General features: G+C 34.9%; 3 protein-coding genes across 4 annotated transcripts; 2 read left to right on the top strand and 1 right to left on the bottom strand.

The window, feature by feature from the left end:
* Nucleotides 1-8191: 8191 nt before the first annotated feature.
* On the bottom strand, nt 8192-9406 carry LOC133315513 (putative F-box protein At4g22660). The gene has a single exon (XM_061517148.1). It carries the CDS (start codon nt 9404-9406, stop codon nt 8192-8194), a length of 1215 nt encoding a protein of 404 aa, XP_061373132.1.
* A 3493-nt stretch (nt 9407-12899) lies between these two features.
* LOC133315495 (uncharacterized) lies at nt 12900-17719 on the top strand. Of its 2 annotated transcripts, none has more exons than XM_061517131.1 (6): nt 12900-12942; nt 13176-13226; nt 13747-15052; nt 16254-16325; nt 16420-16938; nt 17244-17719. In XM_061517131.1, exons 3-6 carry the CDS (start codon nt 13804-13806, stop codon nt 17456-17458), a joined length of 2055 nt encoding a protein of 684 aa, XP_061373115.1. In that variant the 5' UTR covers nt 12900-12942; nt 13176-13226; nt 13747-13803; the 3' UTR covers nt 17459-17719. The 2 variants fall into 2 exon arrangements, with proteins under 2 accessions (XP_061373115.1, XP_061373114.1); XM_061517130.1 differs by having other exon boundaries at nt 12902-12942; nt 13752-15052.
* A 5018-nt stretch (nt 17720-22737) lies between these two features.
* LOC133315510 (aspartyl protease family protein At5g10770-like) lies at nt 22738-24806 on the top strand. The gene is made up of 2 exons (XM_061517147.1): nt 22738-22891; nt 23539-24806. The coding sequence occupies exons 1-2, from the start codon at nt 22738-22740 to the stop codon at nt 24804-24806; spliced, it is 1422 nt and encodes a 473-aa protein (XP_061373131.1).
* Nucleotides 24807-25198: the final 392 nt, after the last annotated feature.

Below are 25198 nucleotides of genomic sequence, written 5' to 3'. Positions count from 1 at the left end.
TAGGGATAAACATAGGGTAATTGTGCAATCTTTAAATTCTTGATCTTAATGCATGTTTTCTTGGGGAATAATCGGAGAACTAGAGTTCTTTCACGATCACATAGATTTAGGGTAACAAGGAATTGAGCCCTAATTAACTTAGAAAGAATTGATTGGCATTATATTAAGAGCAGATTCTTGACAGCTTAATTCATAGCATAAAGAGGATATTGAGGGAAGTCAAAACCCTAACTACGCTTGTTTTTAATCTTTAAATCAATCATATTTTCAATTGTTTTTAATTCTGAATTTTAATTTGCATGTTATTAATTGTTTTCTTTTTAATTTCAAATTTATTAATCTAAATATTGATTGTCCAACTAAACCGCGATTAGCGAAATAGTGTTTGAAACCCAATCCTCGTGGGAACGATCTCGTACTCTGGTACACTTTTATCACTTAACGACTGGTGCACTTGTCGAGTCGCAACAATATGCTTCAAAAGAGGCCCTTCGTATTGGAGAAGATGAACAGAAAGACACAATGCAGATTCTTCAAAAACTGAAAGTGAGATGCAAATAAAGGAAAATGGGGGAAATATGAATAGTGCAACGTAACAGCTGGAGTTTTGAATGACAAAGGTCAGGGGCACAAGTGTCAATTCACCCCAAAAGGCGATGATTAGATGGGTGAAACAATTCGTGCATTTAATGCGCACGAAATACGAAGATGGCGTATGTTGGCAACAATACGCTAGCAAGAGCAAAAGTCACCATATGTAAAGATTAGGGATGTGCATGGGTCGAATCGAACTGAATTTTTTGAAAAATCAAACCGAATTGGTTTCAACGGTTCAGTTCGAAAATGGTTCGATTCGGTTCAAAACTGGTTAGGTTCGGTTGGAAACAGTTCAGTTCGGTACCAGTTCGGGGCGACCCTATTTTGAAAAAAAATTAAAAATTAAAAAATAAAGTTATAAAAATCAATTTAGTTCGGTTCGAAAACAGTTCGATTCGATTCGGAAACGGTTTAGTTCTTAAATTGGTTCTAAACACTGGTTCGGTTCATGAACTGGTTCTTTAAAAACTGGTTCGGTTCATGACCTGGTTTTTAAAATCGGTTATTTTAAGTGCAGTTCAGTTCGATTCATGGTTTGGTTCAATTTTTTGGTTATTTTGCACACCCCTAGTATTGTATCATTATTTGAATGAATGTAAAGATATTATCTCGGAATTGTAGTTTTGCAAATAACCGAGAACTGAGAATAAACTCGGTTCATATAGATCTAAACATAAGAAATTATGTGGAGATTAAGAACCGGGTTTCAAGAAAGGCACTTTCTTGCATAACCAATAATGATAAGCCTTATAAGGGGCAGTTGAACCGGGATCTCAATAAAAAGATGAACCTGGGAGCAACTTGTCATCAGAAAATGAAGATAATCTAAGGCTAACCATAACTTGGATTGAATCAATATAAATCATATCTCTGCAAATTGAACTTTCAAATTTCCCAGATAAGGAGCAATACATTATCCCTTCGAATACGTGTAATAATCCTTATCACTGAAATGGGAATCCGAGTAAGTATGGACGCAGGCGGGATACTTCTAGATTGAAAAATCCGAACAATCCAGATAATTTTTCAAGAAACCCGGTTAGGTGTAAAACCTGTAGAAATCCGGAATATTTTTTAAAGCTATATGCATCTCGGCAGCCCGGACACCCAGACTGCCTGGCTCAGGGGCAACTGTTATGGACTCATATATGAGGCTCATTTATTACATGGACCAACAAGAGACAATCCAAATATAAATCTGATATAATTAAAGAAGGATATCCATCAAAAATATCAATCCTAATACGACGACATTAAACATGGGCTTGGGTGCTTGTAAGAACCCGCACCGTTAATTAAGGAAGTTAATTAATTAATTATGAGAAATTAGAAAATAATTCCATAATTGACCCTAATAATTGTTATGAGGCTTAAAGAATATTGGTAAGTGATTAATAATGCTGAAAGTCGCTTTTCGGACGAAAAGTGCAGATAGCGGTTCTGCTACTCGGTATAAATGCGTACCGATGAAGTATTCCGAAAAATTATAATAAGTTTATGGATATTCCTAGAATAATATGTAGGACTGCGATTTCAAGTTTCAAGTTAAAATAATGAGAACTGGTGCCAGAACTGATACTGGCGATGGAAAAGCGCGTACTGGGAAGGTGCTGCGAAAAATAAAATAAAAATATGATAAATCTTAGAAAAATGAGTAGGTTCTGAATCTCAAGTTTGGGATTAAAATGCTAAGCGTAGCTATTATTGTTAATATTGTGTGTTAATTTAAGTGGACCTATTTATACTTAAAGGCACAATGCCTTAGGTCAGAATTATAACACTCCTACGTGAAGTTTCTGGACCTCTTGACTGCTGGTCATTCCCTCCTCTTGCCACATTCACCTCTCTTCCATTTTGTGATCCAAATGTGTCACATTTCTTCTTGTTCTCTCCACTTAAACACTTGTGTGAGTGAGGGCTTGCCTTGAGAGTGTGTAGGGGATCTTTTCTGAGTTTGGTTTCAGATTTTGTGAGGTTTAAAGGGGTTGAATTTATGAGTTGAGTGAGTTTAGCCATTGTCATAGCATTTTGAGCTCCAAGTTGTGTGCTTTGTGGAGAAAGACACTATCTTGAAGTGTCAAATTCGTGGACCTTAGAAGTCAGTGCTGTGAGACTGTGTTGGAAGCTCCAATGAGGAGTCTTTTTCTAAGTTTGTGAAGCCTAAGGTATACCATGATCATAGTTTTGGTGTTTTGATGAGTTTAACTTGTTTAATCCATTAAAAAGAGAAACTTTAACCATTTGAGTAAAGAAATGTGTTTCTGAGTTCATAACATGATAATGAATATCTGTTTAGGGAGTCATTGGACTCCCAGTCGCGTTTGGACCCTTAAAATTGGACTTATGCAGAAGAATGCTCGAATTTCTGCATTCTGCCTGATGAGTATTCGAATACTTTTCGTGTAGTTTTGGAATACTTATCCCTTGGTAGTCGAATACTCCTTGCAGGAGTATTAGGATACTTTTCTGGGAAGAAAAGTATTCGGATACCTTGAAGAAGTAGTCGAATACTGGGTAGTATTCGAATACTGGGGTGTGGGTATTCAAATACCATGTGGTATTCGAATACTTCAGTGAAAGTAATCGAATACTTTCTGGAGAGCAGGAGTATTCGAATACTCATCGAGGAGTATTCGAATACCTCATGCAGAAACTGCCTAAAATGACTTAAAATGAGATGGAAAGCCTTAATCACTTAATGTAACCTGGAGTAATAGTTATTGATGATTATTTACTGTATAAACAGATTGTGATTGTGTTGTTTGTGGGCTTGAGCTAGTGTGAGCTCTTGGTTTGGACGTATTGCTTAAGAGGTAAGCTTTTGTGTCCTCGGTTTAGCCATTGTTTGTTCCACCATGTCCCATGTGGGGATGATTATATGCATGATGTGTTTTCATGTACTGTTTTATTGAAATGCTATGAGCTGTTAAGTGCAAAATGCTTATGATATGTATGTGGTGTTTCGTGTAACACCCCGTATGTACCCGGTAATGTTATCATGTTATCGTATTAAGCTGCGCTTAATTAAAATTGCAGAATATCTTTTTATTTTCAATTATGATGGCATTAATCATTACCAACTTGATTACTTAACCATTTTCAAAACATCGCCTGTATGTATATTGCAATAAACAGCTAACTGAAATACCTCATTAATTAAATAACATAAGTATGAGTCTCTAGTCACGGAACTACAAAAAGTAGACCGGACCATCTAACAGTTTATACAACTCCAACTAAAAGTACTAACCACCCTGTGGCATGGACAAACCCCATGCTCACCCAAACAAGGCAACAAAGCCCAACATCAGTCTCAACTCAACAACAACATAATGATAAAGGCGGAAAACATAAACAGCATCCAATCCAATCATGCCAGCATATAACATATAACAGCAATAATCATCAACTAAGCTCTGGCCTCCTGCCGCCAGAGGCATCAGTCCCCATACTACCTGAACCTGAAATAAGCATTCCCCAAACGTGGGGTGAGATCTCTAAACAAGAAATCTCAGTAAGGCAAGGGGTCCTCAAGGATCTTCCACCCCAAGCTCACTTACATGTGCAATATAAGTTCAAAAGCAGTTTATCATCATCAGTTCTAAAATAGTGCAATGCAGCAGATAATCATGTCATGTGTGTCAATTCTATTCTACTGGCCAGAGAAATGAAGGATTTATATACGTCAAATACCCACACATAGTGCAAGACGCCACTTGCATCCACCCCGGATCACCGTCTTGTATGACGCCACATACGCAGGCTTACCGTCAAGATGGAACAACACATGCATATTAAAAGCCATTACACATAAAGCTCAACAGCATTTCAAATATCCAAAGCATTTAACACAACATGCATATAACCATACCCCCATGGGACATGGTGGAACCACAACATGGCTAAATCGAGGACACGAAAGCTTACCTCTTAAGTAAGCAATCAATCCAAGTCAAGTCCACACAAGCTCAATGTCCAAACACAGCAGATCACAATCTGATTTAGGACCAGCAAACATATCAACATTCATAGCTCCAAAGCATAAACATAAAGACTACGTTTTCCTTTTACGTTTTACGTCTTAAGGCTTCCCACAAAGCCATAAGCCCTTAATCCCTTGATTCTGACCCAGTTAAGTATTTACAGAAGTTCAACTCCATCAAAATAGGGTCCACAAACCCACAGCTCAGTTCTGTATGAACAGTACCTTACTGTTCTTCGAAATCCCAGAATATCCGGATATATGTTGGGGGCATATCCGGATATCAATATCCGAATATCTCACTGGCAATATCCAGATATCAATATCCGGATATCCATATCCGGATATTTATCGACCAAATATCTGGATATTTTGCGACAGAATGCAGTTTCTGCATTTCGCGAAGATATCCACCAATGGTCCAACTTTTACCAAATAAAAGCGTTCAAGACTCCATTTTTAGGTCTAAACAGGTTCATACACATGTTAGTTACTTGCTTAACCCATTTACATGGAAAGGCATCACCTTTAAACCATTTAAACTCATGATCAAGGTTAGGCAACTCACCAAAGCTTCAAACTCAGATGGAAGGCTCTTGGAGCTCACCAAACAACTCCAAATATACTGACTTGTAGGGAGCACAAAAATGCCACACCAAATGTTGGTTCTTGCACCAAAAGATGACTCCTTGGAACCACAAATGCCAAGCCAAAGGACCACACCCTCTCTAAACTCAAATTCAGCACCTATCCTCACCAAGGCAGTAGCAAGAACTCAGAAAAATAATCTCTTTTTACTTCCCAAGGCTAGAATGCACTCACCCATAGAGTTTTCATAAAGAACCCAAGAGGAAATGAGGTCTCTTGGTGTCTCAAATGGAAGGAGAAGGAGGTGGTAGGGTGGCTGGTGACACACCTTCAGCAAACTCACGTAGGAGAAATGTATGGCCTAGGGTTTTGGGCCATACTTTAGTATATATAGTCACTTAAGCCATAAACGCACAATATTAACTTTAATTTCTACGCTTAGCATTTTAATCCCAAACTCAGGATTCTTAACCTACTCAATTTTACAAGAATGATCATATTTTTCTTAAATTTTTCGGAGCACCTTTCCGGTACGCGCTTTTCATAGCCAGTATCAGTTTCTGGCACCAGTTCTCATTATTTTAACTTGAAACTCGTTTTACAAGTCCTATATAATATTCTAAGAATATTCATGCACTTATTATAATTTTCCGGGATATTTTTTGGGTACGCATTTATACCGACTAGCAGAACCAGTATCTGCACTTTTCGTGAGAAAAGCGACTTTCATCATTATTACTCACTTACTATAATTATTATAGCCTCATAATAATTATTAGGGTCAATTGTGGAATTATCTCATTAAACTCATAATTAACTGATTAATTTCCTTAATTAACGGTGTGGGTTCTTACATTTCGCCTAGTCAGGAAGCCATGGGGTGGTCCTGGGGGCGGGTACAATATGGGCTAGTACTGTGTGGGTAATAGACGTATTCCTGCACTTCTCTGATCAGTAGAATTTTTATAACACACATGACATGATTATCTGCTGCATTGCACTATTTTGGAACTTATACTGTGTAACTGTTTTTGGAACTTATATTGCACATGTAAGTGAGCTTGGGGTGGAAGATCCTTGAGGAGCCCTTGTCTTACTGAGATTTCTTGTTTAGAGATCTCACCCCACGTTTGGGGTCGACGCTTATTTCAGGTTCAGGTAACTTGGGGGAGGATGCCTCTAGCAGCAGGAGGCCGGAGCTTAGTTGACTATTTTATGCTATATGCTGACACGACTAGATATTGGATGCTGTTTATGTTTTCTGCCATGCTTATGTTATTTGATTTGAGACTCTTGTTGGGCGTGTTGCCTTATTTGGCGAGCATGAGGTTTGTCAATGCCGCTTTGATGTTAGTACCTTTTAGCTTGAGTTGTATAAACTATCAGGGTTGTCCGGTGTACGTGTTGTAGTTCCATGACTAGAGACTCATTTATGCTATTTATATATTGAGGTATTTCAGTTAGCTGTCTTTTGCAATTTACATACAGGCGATGTTTTATGAAAAGAATTAAGTAATTCAACTTGGCTAATGATAGTGACGTCATAATTGAAAAGAAAAAGATATTCCGCATTTTTAAATTAAGCGTGGCTTAATACGATAATATGATAACAACCGAATATATACAGGGTGTTACAGTTCTAGAAGAGGCACAAAAAGTCCAGAATCCTAATACTCACACGTAAACTCAAAAAATAAGAGGTAAAGTCTACATGTATGACTATTCTCTATCTATTAAAGTTATGTTGTCACTATGCACACACCACTCCTTTGGCGAAAGCTTTCTTTTTTTTCCTTTATGCATATTGATCTGCTAAATTCAAAGGTATTTAACTCATAGATACCTTAGAGAGAAAACCTAGATCCAAAAATAACACACTAACCTATTGAGCTAGACATCTCTCTCTTCGAGACAGTTGAGGTTTGTACCTAATGCACGGTGAGAGCTACACTCAAAAGCAAAGATATACAAGACCAGAACATGAGAGAACAAATGAGGATCAGTAAAAGGAGCCGTGGACATAGTTCGACCTGTAACTAAATATCGACAAGTTTGTTATAGATTTTTATTATAATATTTACAGTAATAATATGCATAATATCTAAAGTGGCACGTATTTGTTTCAAGCAAGTATATGGTATCACTAGATTCGGCACCCTTTAATACCTTCTCTCTCAATTATTTTTCTTCCATACTCTGATGAGTACAACTTCAAAAAAGGAATCAAATATATTCGACAATTCTTAAAAATTACAGCATGAATAATTTATAAAGTTAATTAGATCATTGGTAATAGGAATTGCAGCATGAATACCTTTCTCCCTTTAATATGTTTTTTATATTTTACAAAAAAATATATGTTTTTTTATAAGAATCATGCTTGTCAAATTGTAGGAAATAAATTTTATCACTTACATAATATAAAATGTTGTGGGACCCATATTTTATTTTTTTCTCTCTTTTCTTCATATGGCTCCTCACAATTTTTTATATGTGTTGAAGATAAAATTAATTCCTACTACAAGAGAAACATAATTTTTTTATATATATGGTAAGACATTAAAAAAATCAACAATCTAATCGATCATATGAAAATTGTAGTCCACCTTTCAAAGGTGATCAATAGCATGAAAGAGACCACAGCTCGGGTGAGGATTGTTAAGCGAAGAGACCACAACTCTCTATATAAGAAAGAACCTATCTGTAACACGCGTGCCAAACAATATAACACTCGGTCAAGATAGCCAACCCCGAATGAAGGCAAACAAACAATCACGAAGAAAACCCAAAAGACGTACATAATGGAAATGACGTGTAAACTAAACTTGATCTGAATGCTTTTATTTTACTTCACTTGACTTGCTCATGAACAACACAAAGACACATACTCATAGGCTCTTGTGATATGTTCTACAGTTGAATAAAACCTAACAAGAAAGTAAACAAAACAATGTAAAATATTTGCATTAATAAATTTTTTTTTATCTCTTCACAAAGTACACAAAATCCAAATCCCAAGCTAAATTAAATTCGCACAACATTAGTTTTGCGCTTTACATATTTTTTCTTTTTCTTGGGCTTCCATAGACTAGAATCATGACAGGTGCAGTTACACGTAAATGCAAACCTAGGTAAGACCCAAATTGGATATTCCATATTGGTAAGATAAAGCGGATCAAGAAGACGTCTGTCTTTAACTGAGAAAGCTCCCAATAGAGACTTAAAACCGCTATCGGAGTAGCCAGTGAAGTATATGCAGCCTTCTTGAACTCCAAGAAAGTCTTTAGCTGGAAGAGATTCACAATTGAATTCACCAAGAAACAAATCTTGCTCTCCCAAGGTGTCCACATTCACGAGCCTGGGTGGGGTGCAGTTTTCTTGTACCTTAAAAACATCAAAGCCAATCGTTGGCGCACGAAATTCAAAATCACGATAATACCTCTTGACAACCAAAACACTTCCATTAGACACCACCAAATATACTTTCAAATTAGCATCTGATAGATTCTTGGTTGACTGCTTAGAATCTATACTATGCAACAAAAAGAGCACTGATGATTCATCATCAACTCCAACTCGAAATATATCAACTTTTGTACCGTCTCGCGTAATAGCATAAAGTTTGTCTTTGTGAAAAGTGAGATTCCCATATTCTTTATCACCCCGATAGCCTTTCCATGCTTTGTCAGATCCTATCTTGCACCATACCAAGTCACCACCGTAAGTAACAGTTGCAGCCATGATAGGATTTGAATTGACACATGTTGAAATTGTGAAAGACACAGGAGTGTCCATGCCACTAACACGGTATCCCTTTGACTTGAGGAAAACCGGCATCGTGGTACGAGGCAGGAGTTCAATTCGAACTTTTGAGAACAAGTTGAGAATAAAGATTTTGACTTGAGATTTGATAACTAACCAGCCCTGGATAGATCCCTTAATGCAGGAATCACGGAAAGGCCTAAATGGTTTGTAGATTTTAAAATCCTTCTGACGATGAGAGGGACTAACAACAAGATTGTATTTTGAACTTTGATCATTGTTATCAATTAACCAAGGGGTACTGTTTGGAACAGCAAGGTGGGGTTTGTTGTAGGTACAAGAATACCAACCCTTGCATACGCTGCCAAATCGAGCTTGATCAGGAAATTCTAAATCCTTGTAAATCGTCTCTATGATGTCAGTTGGCATCTTGGACCAATCTACAGGGCTCATGAGTTTTCTTTTCTTGTTTTCCATCCTGCAAGAGTGTCCGTTAGGTGGTAACATTAATTAGCAATTCAGTTAAGATCGTGAAATCGTTGCATCGGTTGAAATATGGAATTAATAACGTGGAATCAAATAAGAACACACATTATTGATACCCGTTTAACAACAAAAATTCAAAACAGGGGACAACTGGTTATATTTAAAGAAAATGATCAAGATTACAGTACTAATCCTACTGTTTTCTTGAAAGAAAATGATCAAGAAATAAAAAGAAAACTCAATTATAATAACGCGGAATCAAATAAGAAACAAGAAACAGAAAAGGGGACAGCTGATAGTCGTGGAACAGACATTATTGATACCCGTGGAACAACAAAAATAAAAAAAGGGGACAGCTGGTTATATTTAAAGAAAATGATCAAGATTACAGTACTAATCCTACTGTTTTCTTGAAAGAAAATGATCAAAAAAATTGAAAGAAAATGATCAAGAAAACACTGCTGATCCCAAGAACACAATTATAATAATACACAAATAAAAAGAATTGGGAGGAACAAGAGACAAGAACAAACCTTCGCTGCTTCGCAAGAAGATGAGGAGCCAGAGGAGAGAATTCTTAATCCACAAGAAAGAAGGGAGTCTATATTATTACACTGGTGATATATGTGTCTATATACTTAAATAGTTTTTTTTTCTGGCGGTTTAATGTTATGTATCAGAATCTTTTATGGAGAGATTTAATATTAACGGATCTGATCTCATCGGTTTCAAGTGCTTCAATTTAAAAAAAAAATCAAACAAACTTTTGTCTGTTGACCACGAGAAGTGGCTTAATTAAGACTTCTGTAAAAGATGTTATTAATTATTCATGTTCTTGAATACAATAATTAGTTAAGAAATTAAAATGAGAAGTATTAAATAAAAATATAAAATCATTTAAAATATTTTTTTTAATTTTCTTTTTTCAATAATTAAAATAATTTAGTTATTAAATAATGTATTTATAAAAAGCATCAAGTATTTCTTAAACAGCTCTACGGATACCCGTTACCCATTAAAATAATAATAATAATAATAATAGTAAACACTAAACAGAGAATAATATGGTAATAATCCTCCGAAATTGCTAGAAATATATCATTTATTTTAAATTATTTATTACTTTTCAAGCCACGGGAAATGTTAGTTTTTTTTTTTTTTTTTTTATCTTTATCTAATGATATTTTCACTAAATGAAATGAAGATGTAATCTACTCAAATGTAATTTTAACGTAAAACATTAAATAAAAATTATTTTGAAATTTAGAATATTATTTTTAAAGGATAATACTTATTGTGTAAAATAAATATGGACAAGTTATATTAAAATTTGATTCTATGAAACATGGAATCACACTAATCCCACCTACTTGAAAGAAAATGGCGGCAATTCCATGAAATAAAACTTGAAAATTAATCACTATATTCTTTGTTTTGTAAACAAACATATAAATACTAATTCCATGAAAATATAACTCAGAATAAAATCACTAAATTGTGTAGCAGAGATGAAACGCAAGAAAGAGTATAGATCCCAAGAACATAATTGACACAAATAAAAAAAAGTGTTTAATTTTTTTGCTTCTCTGCCAAATTCACATAAAAGTAATGGATCTCACTAACTTCTTCTTACTCTTTTTTTTTCAAAGTAGGACCCACTCACTTTTATGTGAGTGTGACAGAGAAATTTTTTTTACAGCAAAAGCATAAACAATCTAATCTGGCAACTCACTTTTATATATAGGGGAGAGATCTTTTGACTCTGGAGTAAGACTTACAACTCTTACTCCTCATCTCAACCGTTGATTTTCGTTCATCTGACGGTTATCTATACCAATTAATTAATTATTAATTTCAAATAAATAATAACCGTTAGATGGACGGAAATCAACGGTTGAGATGAGGAGTAAGAGTTGTAAATCTTACTCTAGAGTCAAAAGATCCCTCCCATATATATATATATATATATATATATATATATATATATATATATATATATAAATTTTTATCTTGATCTTGAATAATAAAAATTTTACATTTCGTATTGTTTATACTATTTATAATTCTACTATTTACATTTGCACCATTCTCTTTCGTTTTTAGGTATCAATTCGATTTTGATAATATTGGCGTGAAGTATGAAGTTTCCCATTAGAGATGGTAGGGGAAATATCTATGGTACTATTGTTGTACTATTCACTCAGTACATCTATTCAATAAAAAATGAAGAAGGACTGTCATACTTATATATGCAATATCGGACCTAGAAATGTTTTTTAATGTCTGCACACTTAGAATAAAAGAATAAAGGAAAAAAAATTTAATTTTTTTTGAATATATTAAATTACAAAAGAATATAAACAAAAAAAAAATAGAAAACTTTAACTTAATATAAAAAAAGTAATCAAGAGTCAACTAAACTGTTACAATAGAACATTTTGTAGGGGTGTTCATAAATCGATCCAAACCGATTCAAACCGCAGAAATCGAACCGAAAAATCGAAAACCGAAAATTCGAAAACCGAAAAAAACCGCAAATATTTACTGGATTGGATCGGTTTTCGGTTTGGATGTTGAAAACCGATCCAAACTTATTTTCTACCAAATTTTTTTTTGTTATTGTAGTATTCATGCCAATGATCTATTTATGGGTAAGAAGAATTCAGTTTAATGTTTTAAGTTTACTATGTTATGGAATTTCTGGATTACTTTCGTTAATGTAGTATATATGGTTAAGTTTTTTGGAGAAGGTGTGTTTTGGCTAGTGTTCATAGTGGCCACTTTCGCAACCATTATAATTTATAAGTAGTCAAGCAGTGATTTCTGTAAAAGAATTCATTACTTTTTTTATTAGAACATCGATCAATAATTTTTTTTATTAGTGATTTTGGAAAACTTATTACTACGGTATTGCCAAAATTTTCTGCTACTACCAATACAAAGGATCCATGACAAATAATACTCATCATTTTTTCTAAAAATAATTCTTATAAGTTCTGTTTTTTTGGTTTTTCAAAAAACCGAAAATCGATCCAATCCAAACCAAAAAAAATTGGATCGGATTTGAAAAAAAATTCAAACCGATCGGATGATGTAATGACCAAACCGAAGGAATTGGATCATATGGTTTTTTGCTTTAAAACCGATCCAATCCAGACTGCGAACACCCCTAACATTTTGGGTCCTCAATAAAAATTACGGGCCTTAATTTAATCTCTTAGGGAAAAAAAGTCTGCTCGTGATCCCTCAGAATTAAAAAATAGACCCAGATAATCAAAATCATAATCCTCTGAAATTCAAAAAGACCTACATTAATCCCTCAAAAGGACTAACATGGGTCTACTTTGAAATTTAAAAGAATCACGAGTCAACTTTTTTTTTAAGAGATTAAATTGGGTCTTATAACATGGGTCTACTTTGTAGACCCCACACCGAACCGTTTAAAATCTCAGGCTCCCCAAACTCACAGCCCTACATAGCTAGGGCGCCAGAACCCCAATTTCTTTCATTCACCATCACCGCAACTGGTATGCTATCCCTAACATCCCTCTCTTTCTCGTTTCTATTTTATACTCTTCTTTCTGATTTCATCTTGTTTTGTCGTCCCTGGACTCAAGAATTTATCGTCAATAGCTTTGTTTTTAATTCAGTGATTGAGTTCGATTCCACCTTCAACGTCTTCGCTTTCTCTAACTAGTTTTTATTTTTAATTTTATATATACTGGATTTCTTCACGATTTTAGGTTTTTCTACCTTACAGATTTGGATGCTGTCTTGTTTGGTTCTGAACGGCTGAATGGTTGTTTTGCAAGTAAGATTAAGTTTTTTTCATGGTGCTGACTATCATTGATTTCTTTTCTCCGTTGTACTTACATATCTGAGATGGGCATAAACTTCGGGGGAATTACAGTGACTTGTTTTATGGAAATTTACAAGATTTAGTTACCCTCCACTGATTTTTCGGTTTTCTTTTTCTTTTTCTTTTATATTTTCAAAGTGAAGCTTGCTTTTTTGAGGTTTCTGTGTAGCGTCTAGTACCTCTGCTTGCTTCTTGTTGTCCTTGATTTCAATATTCTAAAGAGTGGGGAGCATGCGAATTGGGAGGCACACATTTAGAGTTTCCATGGGTTTATGTGAATTATTCGGTAATTTCTTGATTTTTGTGCTTGCTCGTAGGAATGTAATATATTTATCTTTGCTGTTTCTGTGTATGAGATGCATAGCACAGTCACTGGCAATCTGTGGACTGTAACTTTTGGTTATCCTCAACATGTATGAATTTTCATTTTTCAGAGTTAACTTTTTTACTAGTCATCTTTCTTCCTTTTTAGGACAGAATTGTCCATGTTTGACAACTGAAAGAATGAGAATATGCCTCTACTGTTGCCATGACACAAAGGAATGAAGAACTTGGATTCAGTTTGATGAACACTGATTCTGGTAACAGTGACAGGATTGCTGGTGATTGTCACCGTAGTGATACAGCCATCCCTCTATCTGTGGTTTCAGTTTCTCCTTTTCCTCACTGGAATATGAATGAAACATCTCAATATTATAAAGACGAACCAGCTGGACATAATTCGACAATTGACTCCTCCCAGTTCCAAAGTTGTCAGAATTTCCAGATGGACCATAATTACCCATACGGAGAAGAAGAAGATAAACCCCTTCCATGCAGACCAGATTCAGGTTTTCCATGTCCAGAAGGATACATAGGGTGGCCACATCAATATAAAAAGCATGATAATCCAATAGTCCCTGATGATACGATGAATGCTGCCTTCAATCTAAATAGTTTTGATAAGCCTGACAGTGGTGGAAAATGTGTGACTCCAAGTGATAGTTCGGCCAGCAGACCACGAATGCTCAACCCTAGTGGAATGACAATGAGTGGTAATATTGCTTTGCCTCTGCTAAATATGAATTTGGGAATGTCACCGTTTAATCCAAGTCAAGGTGGTGGAGAACCATCACTTGCCCCCAGAAAACATGATGAAAGATTTATGTCTGTTGGTTCTGGAAGTAACAGAGAGTACAAATCCAATAGTGTAATGCCAAAAATCAATGTGACTGGTAATTCTGAGGGGGCATTTCTTCCTCCAGTCAATACTTATCACAATCAACTGGGTAGCAGAAGTTTCTTGAATTCTGGTTTAGACATGAATGATACCTTTTCTGGTTTTCAGAACAACAGTGGAAGTGTATCTGATATAGTACATACTGGCGATCATGAAGTTTTGTTAGATTCTAGACCTGGCTTACGTATGGCACCATCATATGTTTTCCAAAGGCCAGCTGCTGGTGATCAAAACACTTATTTAAGTCACGTCAACTGGGATTTAGGTCTTGGACGGGTGAAAGACACGGGAAGGGAATTTGCAGATGTGGGTCACACAAATGGCTTTGAAAGATGCATGGTTCTACCTTCGATGCCATTTGTTGGCAGTCAAACTATGCCTTGTGACAGTGAACAAAGCAGGGTGAAAGGACAGCTAGTTCCCTCTTCAATTGGAATGGTAACTGATCAGTCACCTTCTGAGCTATTACCTGAAAATAATGGGAGTTTCTCATCACAGTTTTTCGTCAGTCCTCCTTTAGTCACGGCCACTAGAAGTGCCAGAGTACAGGATCCTTCAAGTATGTGTTGTACTACTAAATTCCTCTGTTCATAAACATTGATATATGTCTCATCTCCTTAAATTTCATCCCATTCTTAATAAGCAGATATGCATTTGATCATCTTTAGTAGTTTTCTTGATACTTAGTGGAATTTATCCTTTCGCTTTGAACACCCCTTTGTTCTTGTGAGTTGCATCATATCAACATTAATGTCACTGTCGTCACCTTTACCCCAAACTAGTTGGGGTCGGTGTTGCATCATATCTATTTCCAAATTAACTGACTATTTTTCATTGGTCTTAAAAGATTCCTTTTTGAAGCTACTTGTGTTTTTATTGTAGTTTTGAGCTTTATCTTTTCAAGTACAGGTAGACCACATTCTTCCATTTATTATCTTTGTATAATATTCAGCAGAAATAAATTATCTGCCTCTGATCTTTAGCAAACAAATAATTCACTCAGACATTTTTTTGAAATATATAAAATTGTTTGCCCATATCTGCTGATTTTTGAATTATCTTTTTATAGACATTTTTTTTTGAAATATATAAAATTGTTTGCCCATATCTTCTGATTTCTGAATTATCTTTTTATTCTTTATTTTACGTAAAAAAGAGAGTGAAACAAACATCATTTTGAGTTTGCTGTAAAACAAACTGCATTCTGAAGTTGCTGAAGGGATCTCATCCACTCATGTGGAACCTCTTACTGTTTTTTTGCCAAGTCATTGCTTTCTTGTGCTTGAATGATTCAAATGAGTTTGTTATTGAGGATCAAATGTGACCATCCTTTGAAGGGGGAGGGGATGGGAAAAGAGTGTTGCATCACATGTGATACACTAGTGGATTAGTATGTTTGAGCTCAAAGATGTTCATTTAACAGTATCACCTATGTGTCTAAGGAATATAGCTTATGGGTTTTTACAAACTTCTCTACCTAGTTTAACTTATGGGGCTTCCTGCCCTCAAGTTTAGGGGGTATGGATGAAAACTTTATTTATTTCTTGTGAAACTTGACAATTGAGGCACGACTAAGTATCACCAAGAGGCCTGGCAATGTGGTGATTCCGTGATTGTTTTCTCTACGGTGTAATGTGTCAATGACAGTATTTCATTTATGCATATAGACAGATATTTCATATTTGTAGTTCTTAAAAGAAAAAAATTGCAGGTGTGAGTGATCTGTTATTTATTTAATCAAGATTCATGGCCTCCTGTAGGTAATCATGGTCAACCTCAGGTAGTTGGTTCTATTCAGCGATCAAACTCTCATCTTGGACCACGCTCTTCTGGTGATTACCTTAAACATATTATGATATCAATCACTCGTGGAAATCTCTTTATTTTTATACAATGACAGCAATAAACTAACTTTTTCATATCTAGGAATGCAAACTGGGAAGGGAAATATAACTGCTCAAGTTACAAGGTCATCTATTATGCCATCTCTAAAGAGGGCTGCTTCCCAACCACCGCCATCCACTGTACAGGATCAACGCAGGAAGACTCTACCAACTCAGCCTTTAATTCATCCATCAATTCCAACCTGGACCAGATTGCCTCCGTCGGTCCCAAATACACCTCAAGCAATTCCTCCCTTGGTCCACACAGCCCAATCTCTCACACCCCAAGCTACTCACTCTTTTGTTCCTCCATTGCTCTCTACGACTTGGACTAAATCAGCTCTATCAGCCCAAAACACAGCCCAGACAATTCCTTCTTTAATGCACACAGCTCCATTTCTCCCACCCAATGACAGGAGAATCTCATCTTTCCACCCCTCATCCGATGTTTTACGTCTTCCAAACCGGCAACTGATAGCCCAGTCTCTGGCTCACCAACGTTTGAGGGCTTCTATTATGCCATCTGCTCCCAGTATTGCTCCCAATTACGTCAAATATGAAGGTATTGTTTTGGAGCTTCTTTTATTTTGCCCACATACTTTACAACTTCCTTTTGTCCCCCTGGCCAGATCTCGGCCTTTCCTTTAAATTCCGGTCCATCAATATATATGAATTAATTCTACCAATTACTTCTAGCTCGAGGAAAAGAAAAAAAAAAACAGATAAATTTTTAGATCTAAACATTTGTATATGAACTTTAATTTACGGTGAAAAAGTAACAGGCTGGTGCCTTTGTAGATATTGATTTTGTGGAGTATTACAAATTATGTCTATCTAATGTGTGCAAACTTTATGCTGGTTCATCAGACAAAACACCTGAACCGATTGGATATAAATGCTTGTTGTGCAAGAGGGATCTCTCCTACACATCAGAAGGGCCAATTTTCCAGCCACCTGTTCCGCCTGCTGCTGCTGTCCTATCATGTGGCCACACCTTTCACGAGTATTGCTTGGAGCGAATAACCCCTGATGACCAATCTAAAGATCCTCCATGCATTCCTTGTGCTCTTCCCGAGTCGTGAATTTAGCCTTACTTTTTGAGTACTTCCATTTTGATCTCAAAAGTTCTTCGATAGTAAAAAAAGAAAAAGAAAAAGAAAAACAGCATTTTGGAGTAGTAGGTTATGATTTGAGTATATCGTAGTGAAGGTTTTTATTATATTATACATCATATTTGATCTGTCATGTCTGAGTATGTAGCTATTGAGGTTATTATAATAGAATAAATGTCACATATACACACTTCTGCACACATCAACTCACATCTAATAGATTATTATTTGAAATAGTCTCATCGTGTTTTGTATACACCAGTTTCATAATTCTTTCATTTATTTAAATGTGAGAGATGTGAGGGATTTAGTGATGTATAATAAATACTTTTCTTTTCATAATATCTATGGCGCCATGTACTTTTGAGGAACGGATGATGTTTAATAAATTAGTGGGTCAATTTAAGGGCAAAAAGGAAATTTCATTCATATGCATTCAGTATTATTTCATTGCCTGTCTATTCTTTAAAGTGACTGGGGCACTCAAAATTAGGCACTAGTCTTTATTTGTTAGTTATATTTAATAAAATTTTATGATAAAAGCAACCATTAATAAATATTAAACAACTTAGTTTGGCTATAATATCATTACGAGTATCGTAGCAAATCCATTCGAAAAGATAGTGGTAAAACAGAACTGAACGTGAAGAGTGAGAACAACCGAGTCTGGGGTTCAAAGTTGGCGCATGTGATGGAGTCCTAGTTTTGGTAAATATGATGTGCAGAACAGAGAATCCAATACATAAAACGGCGGACACTACTTATTTTTCAAATTCATTTTTAATTTTTTCAATATATATATATATATATATATATATATATATGTTTATTTATTTATTTATTTATTTATTTCCCTTGATGTTTTCTTATTTTTTGTTTGGATTTATCAATCCGGTCCTAATTAACTTGAAGTAAAGGTGATATTGATATTATTACTCCGTTTTTTTAATTTACATGGTTAGTCATAATCTTTCCTACCAAACTCTGCAATCTACATTAATTATAAGGTAATTTTATCAAGCAGAAGCGAAGAGATTTATCAAGACCGAAATTTATCACCATGCAGAAGCTTAGGCAGAGATCATTCTTCATTATGCTTTTTCTATCTTCATAACCAGGAGAGCAGTATAGAAGATAAATCTTGAAGTAATTGAATACGTACTCATCACTTTCAGTTTCTCACATATATCATCAATCTTCACCACTTTTGCATAATGTTCAGTGTGATTGCGTATGGCACTTTGAAGAAATTTCCCCTACAACTCCACGCTGTTAAATGCTTCGAAAAATAATTTTATGACTAAAAAATAATATAAAAGTCCAAGACCCTACCAGAGCAATCATAATGTGCGAATATGTGGTGTTTACTGAACAGGGACATCAGTCTTTATTAGAGAAAATATTTTCAAAGCAATGAGTAACCTGCAGCAACCAACATTTGTATGCTGAGAATTTTGGCTATTCTATCATGCAAGACCCAGTGATACAACCACAGCCATATAATATTGGGCTTTGGGGCTAACATTGGAAGTTCCGTTGTTTTTATTCCCAACAAGCTCCAATAGTTTAATATTTTATCTTATAACAATGTGTAAAGTGTGTGTCATTTTTAAAGGACGTAAAGTTGTGTCATTTTAAGAGAGAGAAATAAATAGATGAAGGAAGAAAGAGAGTTGACAAAAAACATAAAGGCGTGGGTTCCACTTTTTTTGTGAGAGTGAAAAGATATAAGTTGTGTCATTTAAACGGATAAACAATTTTCCTTATAACAATTATTGCTTTGCCTTTTTCCTTCCTTCTCTTCTCCGTTTTATTTGATATGGTATTCTATTATTCCGCTGTTTATTTTGTCATTTCCAGCTCTCTAAGAAACTGGCACCAGAATGGATGGGCATGCTAATTCCAGCTCTTCCTCCACTAAGGCCCGTTTGTATTCACTTTTTAAAAAAATCTTTTTTGTCACTTTCTTATTTTAAAAGTACTTTTTATAAAAACTACAGCTATTTAGATTTTTAGAAAAACATTTGATTTTTGAAAAAAATATTTGACTTTTGACTTCTGTTTTTTTGAGAAGCTAAAATTTTTAGCTTTCAAAAAAAGTAAGTTTTTGACTTTATTTATGACTTCTGCTTTTTTTTAAAAGCAGGCATACAAACAGACTTTTTTTGAGAAGTGCTTTTTTTTCTTAAAAAAAGTAGTTTTTGAAAAAAAAAAAAACTCATCCAAACGGACTCTAAGTTTGCAACTTTGCATACCTCTACCTGCTTTTTCCCGTTATCTCTGCCTAAATATATGCATAAGAACTTAGGCTATTGAATACATATATTTGGGTTTAAAAGTAATGTAAACCATTAGATTCTTAAATATAAATTAAGGGTTTTATTTTTTCATGTTGTATGAGACAATTTGTCTCATGCAACACATAAAAAAGTGGGTGAGACTCATATTTTTGTTTTCTCTCTTTTTTAGTAGGTCCCATCCACTTTTTTAAGTGTTGCATGAGACAAAATATGAGAAAAATAAAACTCATAAATTAACTAGGCATTATATAAAAAATGGGGAAAAAAAGTATAATGTTGTAGGAGAGTGTTTAAGTTATGTTATAGAGATAGAAATTGTGGGACCCACACTTGTTTTCAAAAACCAAAAAAATAAAAAAGTGTGGGTACCATAATCTCTATCTCTATAACATAACCTAAACACTTTCATACAACATTATACTTCTATTTCCCATAAAAAAATTATATAAAAAATGTCACATACATGGATTTCTTAGTCACATTCATGGATTTCCCTTGATATCTCCCTTTGTATATTTGACTTTGTCTACAACTATTCGCTTAACAATGGCCAACTTGCTTGACAATGGCATGATCTCAAACTACGCAGAAAACACCAAATTTACACATTATCATAATAATATAAGGGATTTGCTTTCATGCTGTGAGCGATGAATAGTTTTCCTGCAGAAACAAAATTATGGTGGGGCTAATTAAAAAAAAGAAAGAAAAAAAAATAAAAGAAAAGGGGGATTTTAGATATATGAGCAGGATATGTTTTGATTGTTATGTTACATGACAATCGGATTTCCCATAATATAATGCCATTAGAAACTTATAGTCGAGACATTTAATTAAAAGAAATTTTGAGGCCATTTAAATACATATAAACCGTGGGTGCAGTTTCACGCACAAATTATTGTACTAATTATGCAATTGCCACTATAACAAGATATTGACTTGTGTGCTTCCTCTGGGCCACATCTGGGAATTCCCCAAGTCGAAAGTGGTGGATGTCCAAAATATTGTCTTTTAAATCAAAGTAGTCAAGTAGATGACTTTAAATCTTTAATAAAACTCCTCAATAACCCATTTTAATCCCTTAAAAACAAAAGTCGATTTGTGGTTCTTCTAAAATTATAGTTCTTTGAAATTATGGTATATCAGAAATTCAAAAAATACTCACATTAATCCTTAAAAAAGGACCAATGTTGATTTTTTTCCCTAAGAATGTGTTTGGTAGGAAAATTTTATTTTGTTGCCCGGAAAAGTTCATAAGATTCAAAGGAGATCATGTTTGGTAGGAGTTTTCAAAAAATTTGACTAAGGTTCTGATTTGCATGGGAATGTAATATTATGTGTAAAATTTTATTTAGATTACCACTTGAGAATACCATCCAGAGAAATGATATTTTGATTTAGTTGGGAAGCAAGAAATTGGGAAGCGAAAATTTGGACACAATATCCCTGAAATAACGTGCCAAAATTTGATAGGCAATGATTATTTTGGTATTTTCAACCTATTTTCCTAGTGATATTTTACTTTCAACCAAATATAGACTCAAGAAACTTAAACCAATTTTTTCAGTAATATTTTAGCTTACCAAATAATTTTTTTTTTAACTTTTTCAGAAAATTTACTTTCTCATCATATTTTCAGTAATTGTGATTTCCTAATAATTTTTTTTTCTCCTCTACCAAATGTCTTCTAAGGGATTAAAATAGGTTTTGTGTTTTTTATTGATAACCAAAATGATATTTACTTTATAAAAGAAAGAGAGAAGGGTCTTCGTAAGTGGCCTTTATCATATGTTTTTGAGAAAATACAATAAAAAGTGAAGGGGTAGGTAGTGAGAATGTGTCATTACATTCATTCATCGTAAAAGATTAGTAGGCTTTTTAATTATTCAAATAATCACCACTCAAATAAGAATTCGTCTCATTCCAATTAAGCACAAGTATCTCAAAATTTAACACCCTTTATTTGAAAGCAATTTTTACTTCGATGTTCGTCACTTTCGACTTGAGGAATTCATGTGTCTTACCCATTCATTGGTAGCAATTTCATATTGAAAAACTTTTTTCAGATATTTTATTATTATACGGGAAAAATTATATTTATAATTTATTTTTTTTACAAACGGCAGTATATTTTAGCATACAATGTTATACCTCTAGTACATTATGTACTAGGGCCCCACCTTGCTGTATAAAAATATAAAATTTTCCAAAAAGTTAAAGAGAGTTTACAAAACGCACTAAATAGCAATTGGTGAGACATTCTCTATGGTCCGTGGACTCTCATGTCTAGTGTGAAAGTTGTGAGTACACTGTACAGTTGATCCCATGAAGAGTACTGAATCTTATCTTAAGAGGGCTAAATAGACCAATAAGATAATTGAAAAAAAAAAATCCAAAGTCCGTAAATTGAGATATATAAAATTATTAATGTAACTTCACCCAACAGCTTAAATTTTTGAGTTGAATTGATTATTTACATGATATCAGAGTCTCGATGTACCGGGTTCGATTCTCACTCCCTTCCGCTTTCTTTCTTCGAACAAGTGAGAGGTAAAAAGTTGCATGAGTCATGTTTAAAATGTACACATTTATGAAAATTACATTACACGTGAGTGTTAATTTGAGTGCTCATACGCCATACCTAAAGACTTATTCCCCTCGACCCACTACACCACCAACAACAAAAAACATAGCACTTGTTTTATTTTCTCAATATGTGCACGTGAAACCCCAATAATTTCTCATGCACAAGTGGGGTCTCTTAGCCAGCCCCTTCCTCTTTGTTCTCATGCCAAAATCCATCACTCAGAATCTCCATCTTAGGCCTTTATCCCTATATCTGCCTTTCAATCTTTCTTCTCCTTTACATTCCTTAATTTCTTTCTACCTCTCTTTACAAAATTTTCTTCTTGCACGGTTCCTTACCATCCCCCACCAATGGTGAAGGCAATGGCTATGTTGGCATCCTTTCTCTCCCTTGCTTCTCTTTACCTCATCTTTGCAAATGGCGTTCACTCTTTTGAAGAGAAGACCTTCAACGTCAAAAAGTTGCAGAGAAAACAGCAACATGGTACTATCCCGGGCTGCCTGCTCCCGGAATCAAGTGAGTTTAGCAGGAAAATGAAAACTTGTTAGTTATTTTTGCAGGACATTTTCTGAGCTTTATTTCACTTTCTACTTGGAGATCTCTTTATATTTATCAAAACTTCTTTTGTTTGTACTGTTAGGATCTAACAATGCTTTCTCTTTTCCTTAAAAGAAAACATTCATCATTGGTCTCTCTCTAAGATTGTCTGTCTGATTCTTAAAGTTGAGATTAAGAGGCTTTAATTATTTAGAGCATATGTCATTGTCTAGGCCGTTGCATTTCTCTAGATTGAATTATAGTGTCTATTGGTAAAATAGTTGAGATATATAAAATCATTAATGTAACCTCACCCAATAACTTAAGCTTTTGGGTTGAATTGGTTCTTTACATGGTGTCAGAATTTCGGTGCATCGGGTTCTATCCTCATCGCCTCCCACTTTCTTTCTAGTGGAATTTCTTTCTTCGCACAGGTAGGTGAGCTTCTACATTGTTCACCCTTCAAGTCTAGTAGGCTCTCGTGTGAGGAGGCGTGTTGAGATATATAAAATCATTAATGTAACCTCACCCAATAACTTAAGCTTTTGGGTTGAATTGGTTCTTTACAAAAATATTTTCTTTAAATTACAATTTAAAATAAAATCCCTTATATTCTGAATTCTCAGGAAGAGAGAAAGGAGCTATTATACTAGAAATGAAGGACAGAGGTCACTGCTTAGAGAAAAACACTGATTGGAATAGAAGGCATAAGAAACAGTTGGTGATGGATGGTCTACTTGTTCGTTCAATTCAAAACCAATTTCGAAAAATGGTCTCTAGCCAAATTGCAGATGCCTCGGAAGCTCAAGTTCCATTAACTTCTGGTATAAAATTACAAACATTAAACTACATTGTGACTATGGGATTGGGTGGCCAGAACATGACCATGATAGTTGACACCGGAAGCGACTTAACATGGGTCCAATGTGAGCCTTGCGAGTCATGTTATAATCAACAAGGACCTTTATTCAAGCCTTCTACCTCCCCTTCCTATCAATCAATTCTGTGCAATTCAACAACTTGTCAATCTCTCCCATTTGCTACAGGAAATTCAGGAGCATGTGGAAGCAATTCATCAACTTGTGACTATGTGGTTAACTATGGTGATGGGTCCTATACTACTGGTGAATTGGGAGTTGAGCACCTCAGTTTTGGAGGTATTTCAGTGAGTAATTTTGTGTTTGGTTGTGGTAGGAACAACAAAGGTCTATTTGGAGGAACCTCAGGTCTAATAGGCTTGGGAAGAAGTGACCTCTCAGTGATATCTCAAACTAAAGCTACATTTGGAGGAGTTTTTTCTTACTGTTTACCTTCAACAGATGCTGAAGCTTCTGGATCATTAGTTATAGGTAATGAGTCTGCAGTTTTCAAAAATGTTACTCCCATTGCTTACACTAGGATGCTTCCTAATCCACAGTTATCCAACTTTTATATACTCAATCTCACTGGGATAAATGTTGGAGGTGTGGCTATGCAAGCTTCAGGTTTTGGGAATGGTGGGATACTACTTGATTCAGGGACAGTGATTACGAGACTAGCTCCATCTGTCTACAAGGCTGTGAAGGAAGAGTTCACGAAACAGTTTTCTGGTTTCCCTTCAGCACCAGGGTTTTCAATATTGGATACATGCTTTAATCTCACTGGTTATCAGGAAGTGAACATACCAACCATAAGGATGTATTTTGAGGACAATGCTGAGTTGAATGTGGATGTAACTGGCATATTCTATTTGGTAAAAAAGGATGCTTCGCTAGTTTGTTTGGCACTTGCAAGTCTTTCTGATGAATATGAAATCGGCATTGTTGGGAATTATCAGCAGAGGAATCAAAGGGTAATATATGATACCAAACAATCTAAGGTGGGATTTGCTGGTGAGCCTTGCAGTTTCACTTGAATAGTATCATTTCATTAAAATACATGTCCTAGGGAGGATAAAATTCTTCAAGGAAGAAATAAGCAACATTCCACTTTTTACATACAGCAAACTATATTTTCCATTTAAAAAAAGTACTAGACATAGCAGTGCCCTTTATGAGGGGTGTGTGTGTGTGTTATTGTGTTTTAAACTTGTACTGGTAGAGGTCTGATTGAATTGTAAATTGACACTCTTTCTTTTTCTATTTTTGAAAAATTGACTCATTAAGTTTCTTAGATATTGTAATAGTAAGGAAATAAATTAAGGAAAAGAAAATACGTATTTAGCATCAGTTGATGAAGTTATAGTAGATAATATACTCAAATAGAGTTGGCTGGTAATCCGTCAAAAAATGAGTCGGTTGGGTTGAC

This window comes from Gastrolobium bilobum, unplaced genomic scaffold (assembly GCF_033153095.1).
Source record: "Gastrolobium bilobum isolate Gb01-03AN ecotype WA unplaced genomic scaffold, APGP_CSIRO_Gbil_v1 utg2933, whole genome shotgun sequence".
NCBI lineage: Eukaryota > Viridiplantae > Streptophyta > Magnoliopsida > Fabales > Fabaceae > Gastrolobium > Gastrolobium bilobum.
This window is presented reverse-complemented; position numbering and strand designations above follow the sequence as displayed.

What these genes read in the sequence shown, in the direction of transcription:
- LOC133315510 (XM_061517147.1), top strand. Translation starts at nt 22,738, where the DNA reads ATGGCTATGTTGGCATCCTTTCTCTCCCTTGCTTCTCTTTACCTCATC. An exon ending in CTGCCTGCTCCCGGAATCAA is followed by an intron (nt 22,892 to 23,538) that starts GTGAGTTTAGCA and finishes CTGAATTCTCAG; the next exon opens with GAAGAGAGAAAGGAGCTATT.
- LOC133315495 (XM_061517131.1), top strand. Translation starts at nt 13,804, where the DNA reads ATGACACAAAGGAATGAAGAACTTGGATTCAGTTTGATGAACACTGAT. An exon ending in CAGAGTACAGGATCCTTCAA is followed by an intron (nt 15,053 to 16,253) that starts GTATGTGTTGTA and finishes GGCCTCCTGTAG; the next exon opens with GTAATCATGGTCAACCTCAG. An exon ending in TCTTGGACCACGCTCTTCTG is followed by an intron (nt 16,326 to 16,419) that starts GTGATTACCTTA and finishes TTTCATATCTAG; the next exon opens with GAATGCAAACTGGGAAGGGA.
- LOC133315513 (XM_061517148.1), bottom strand. Translation starts at nt 9,406, where the DNA reads ATGGAAAACAAGAAAAGAAAACTCATGAGCCCTGTAGATTGGTCCAAG.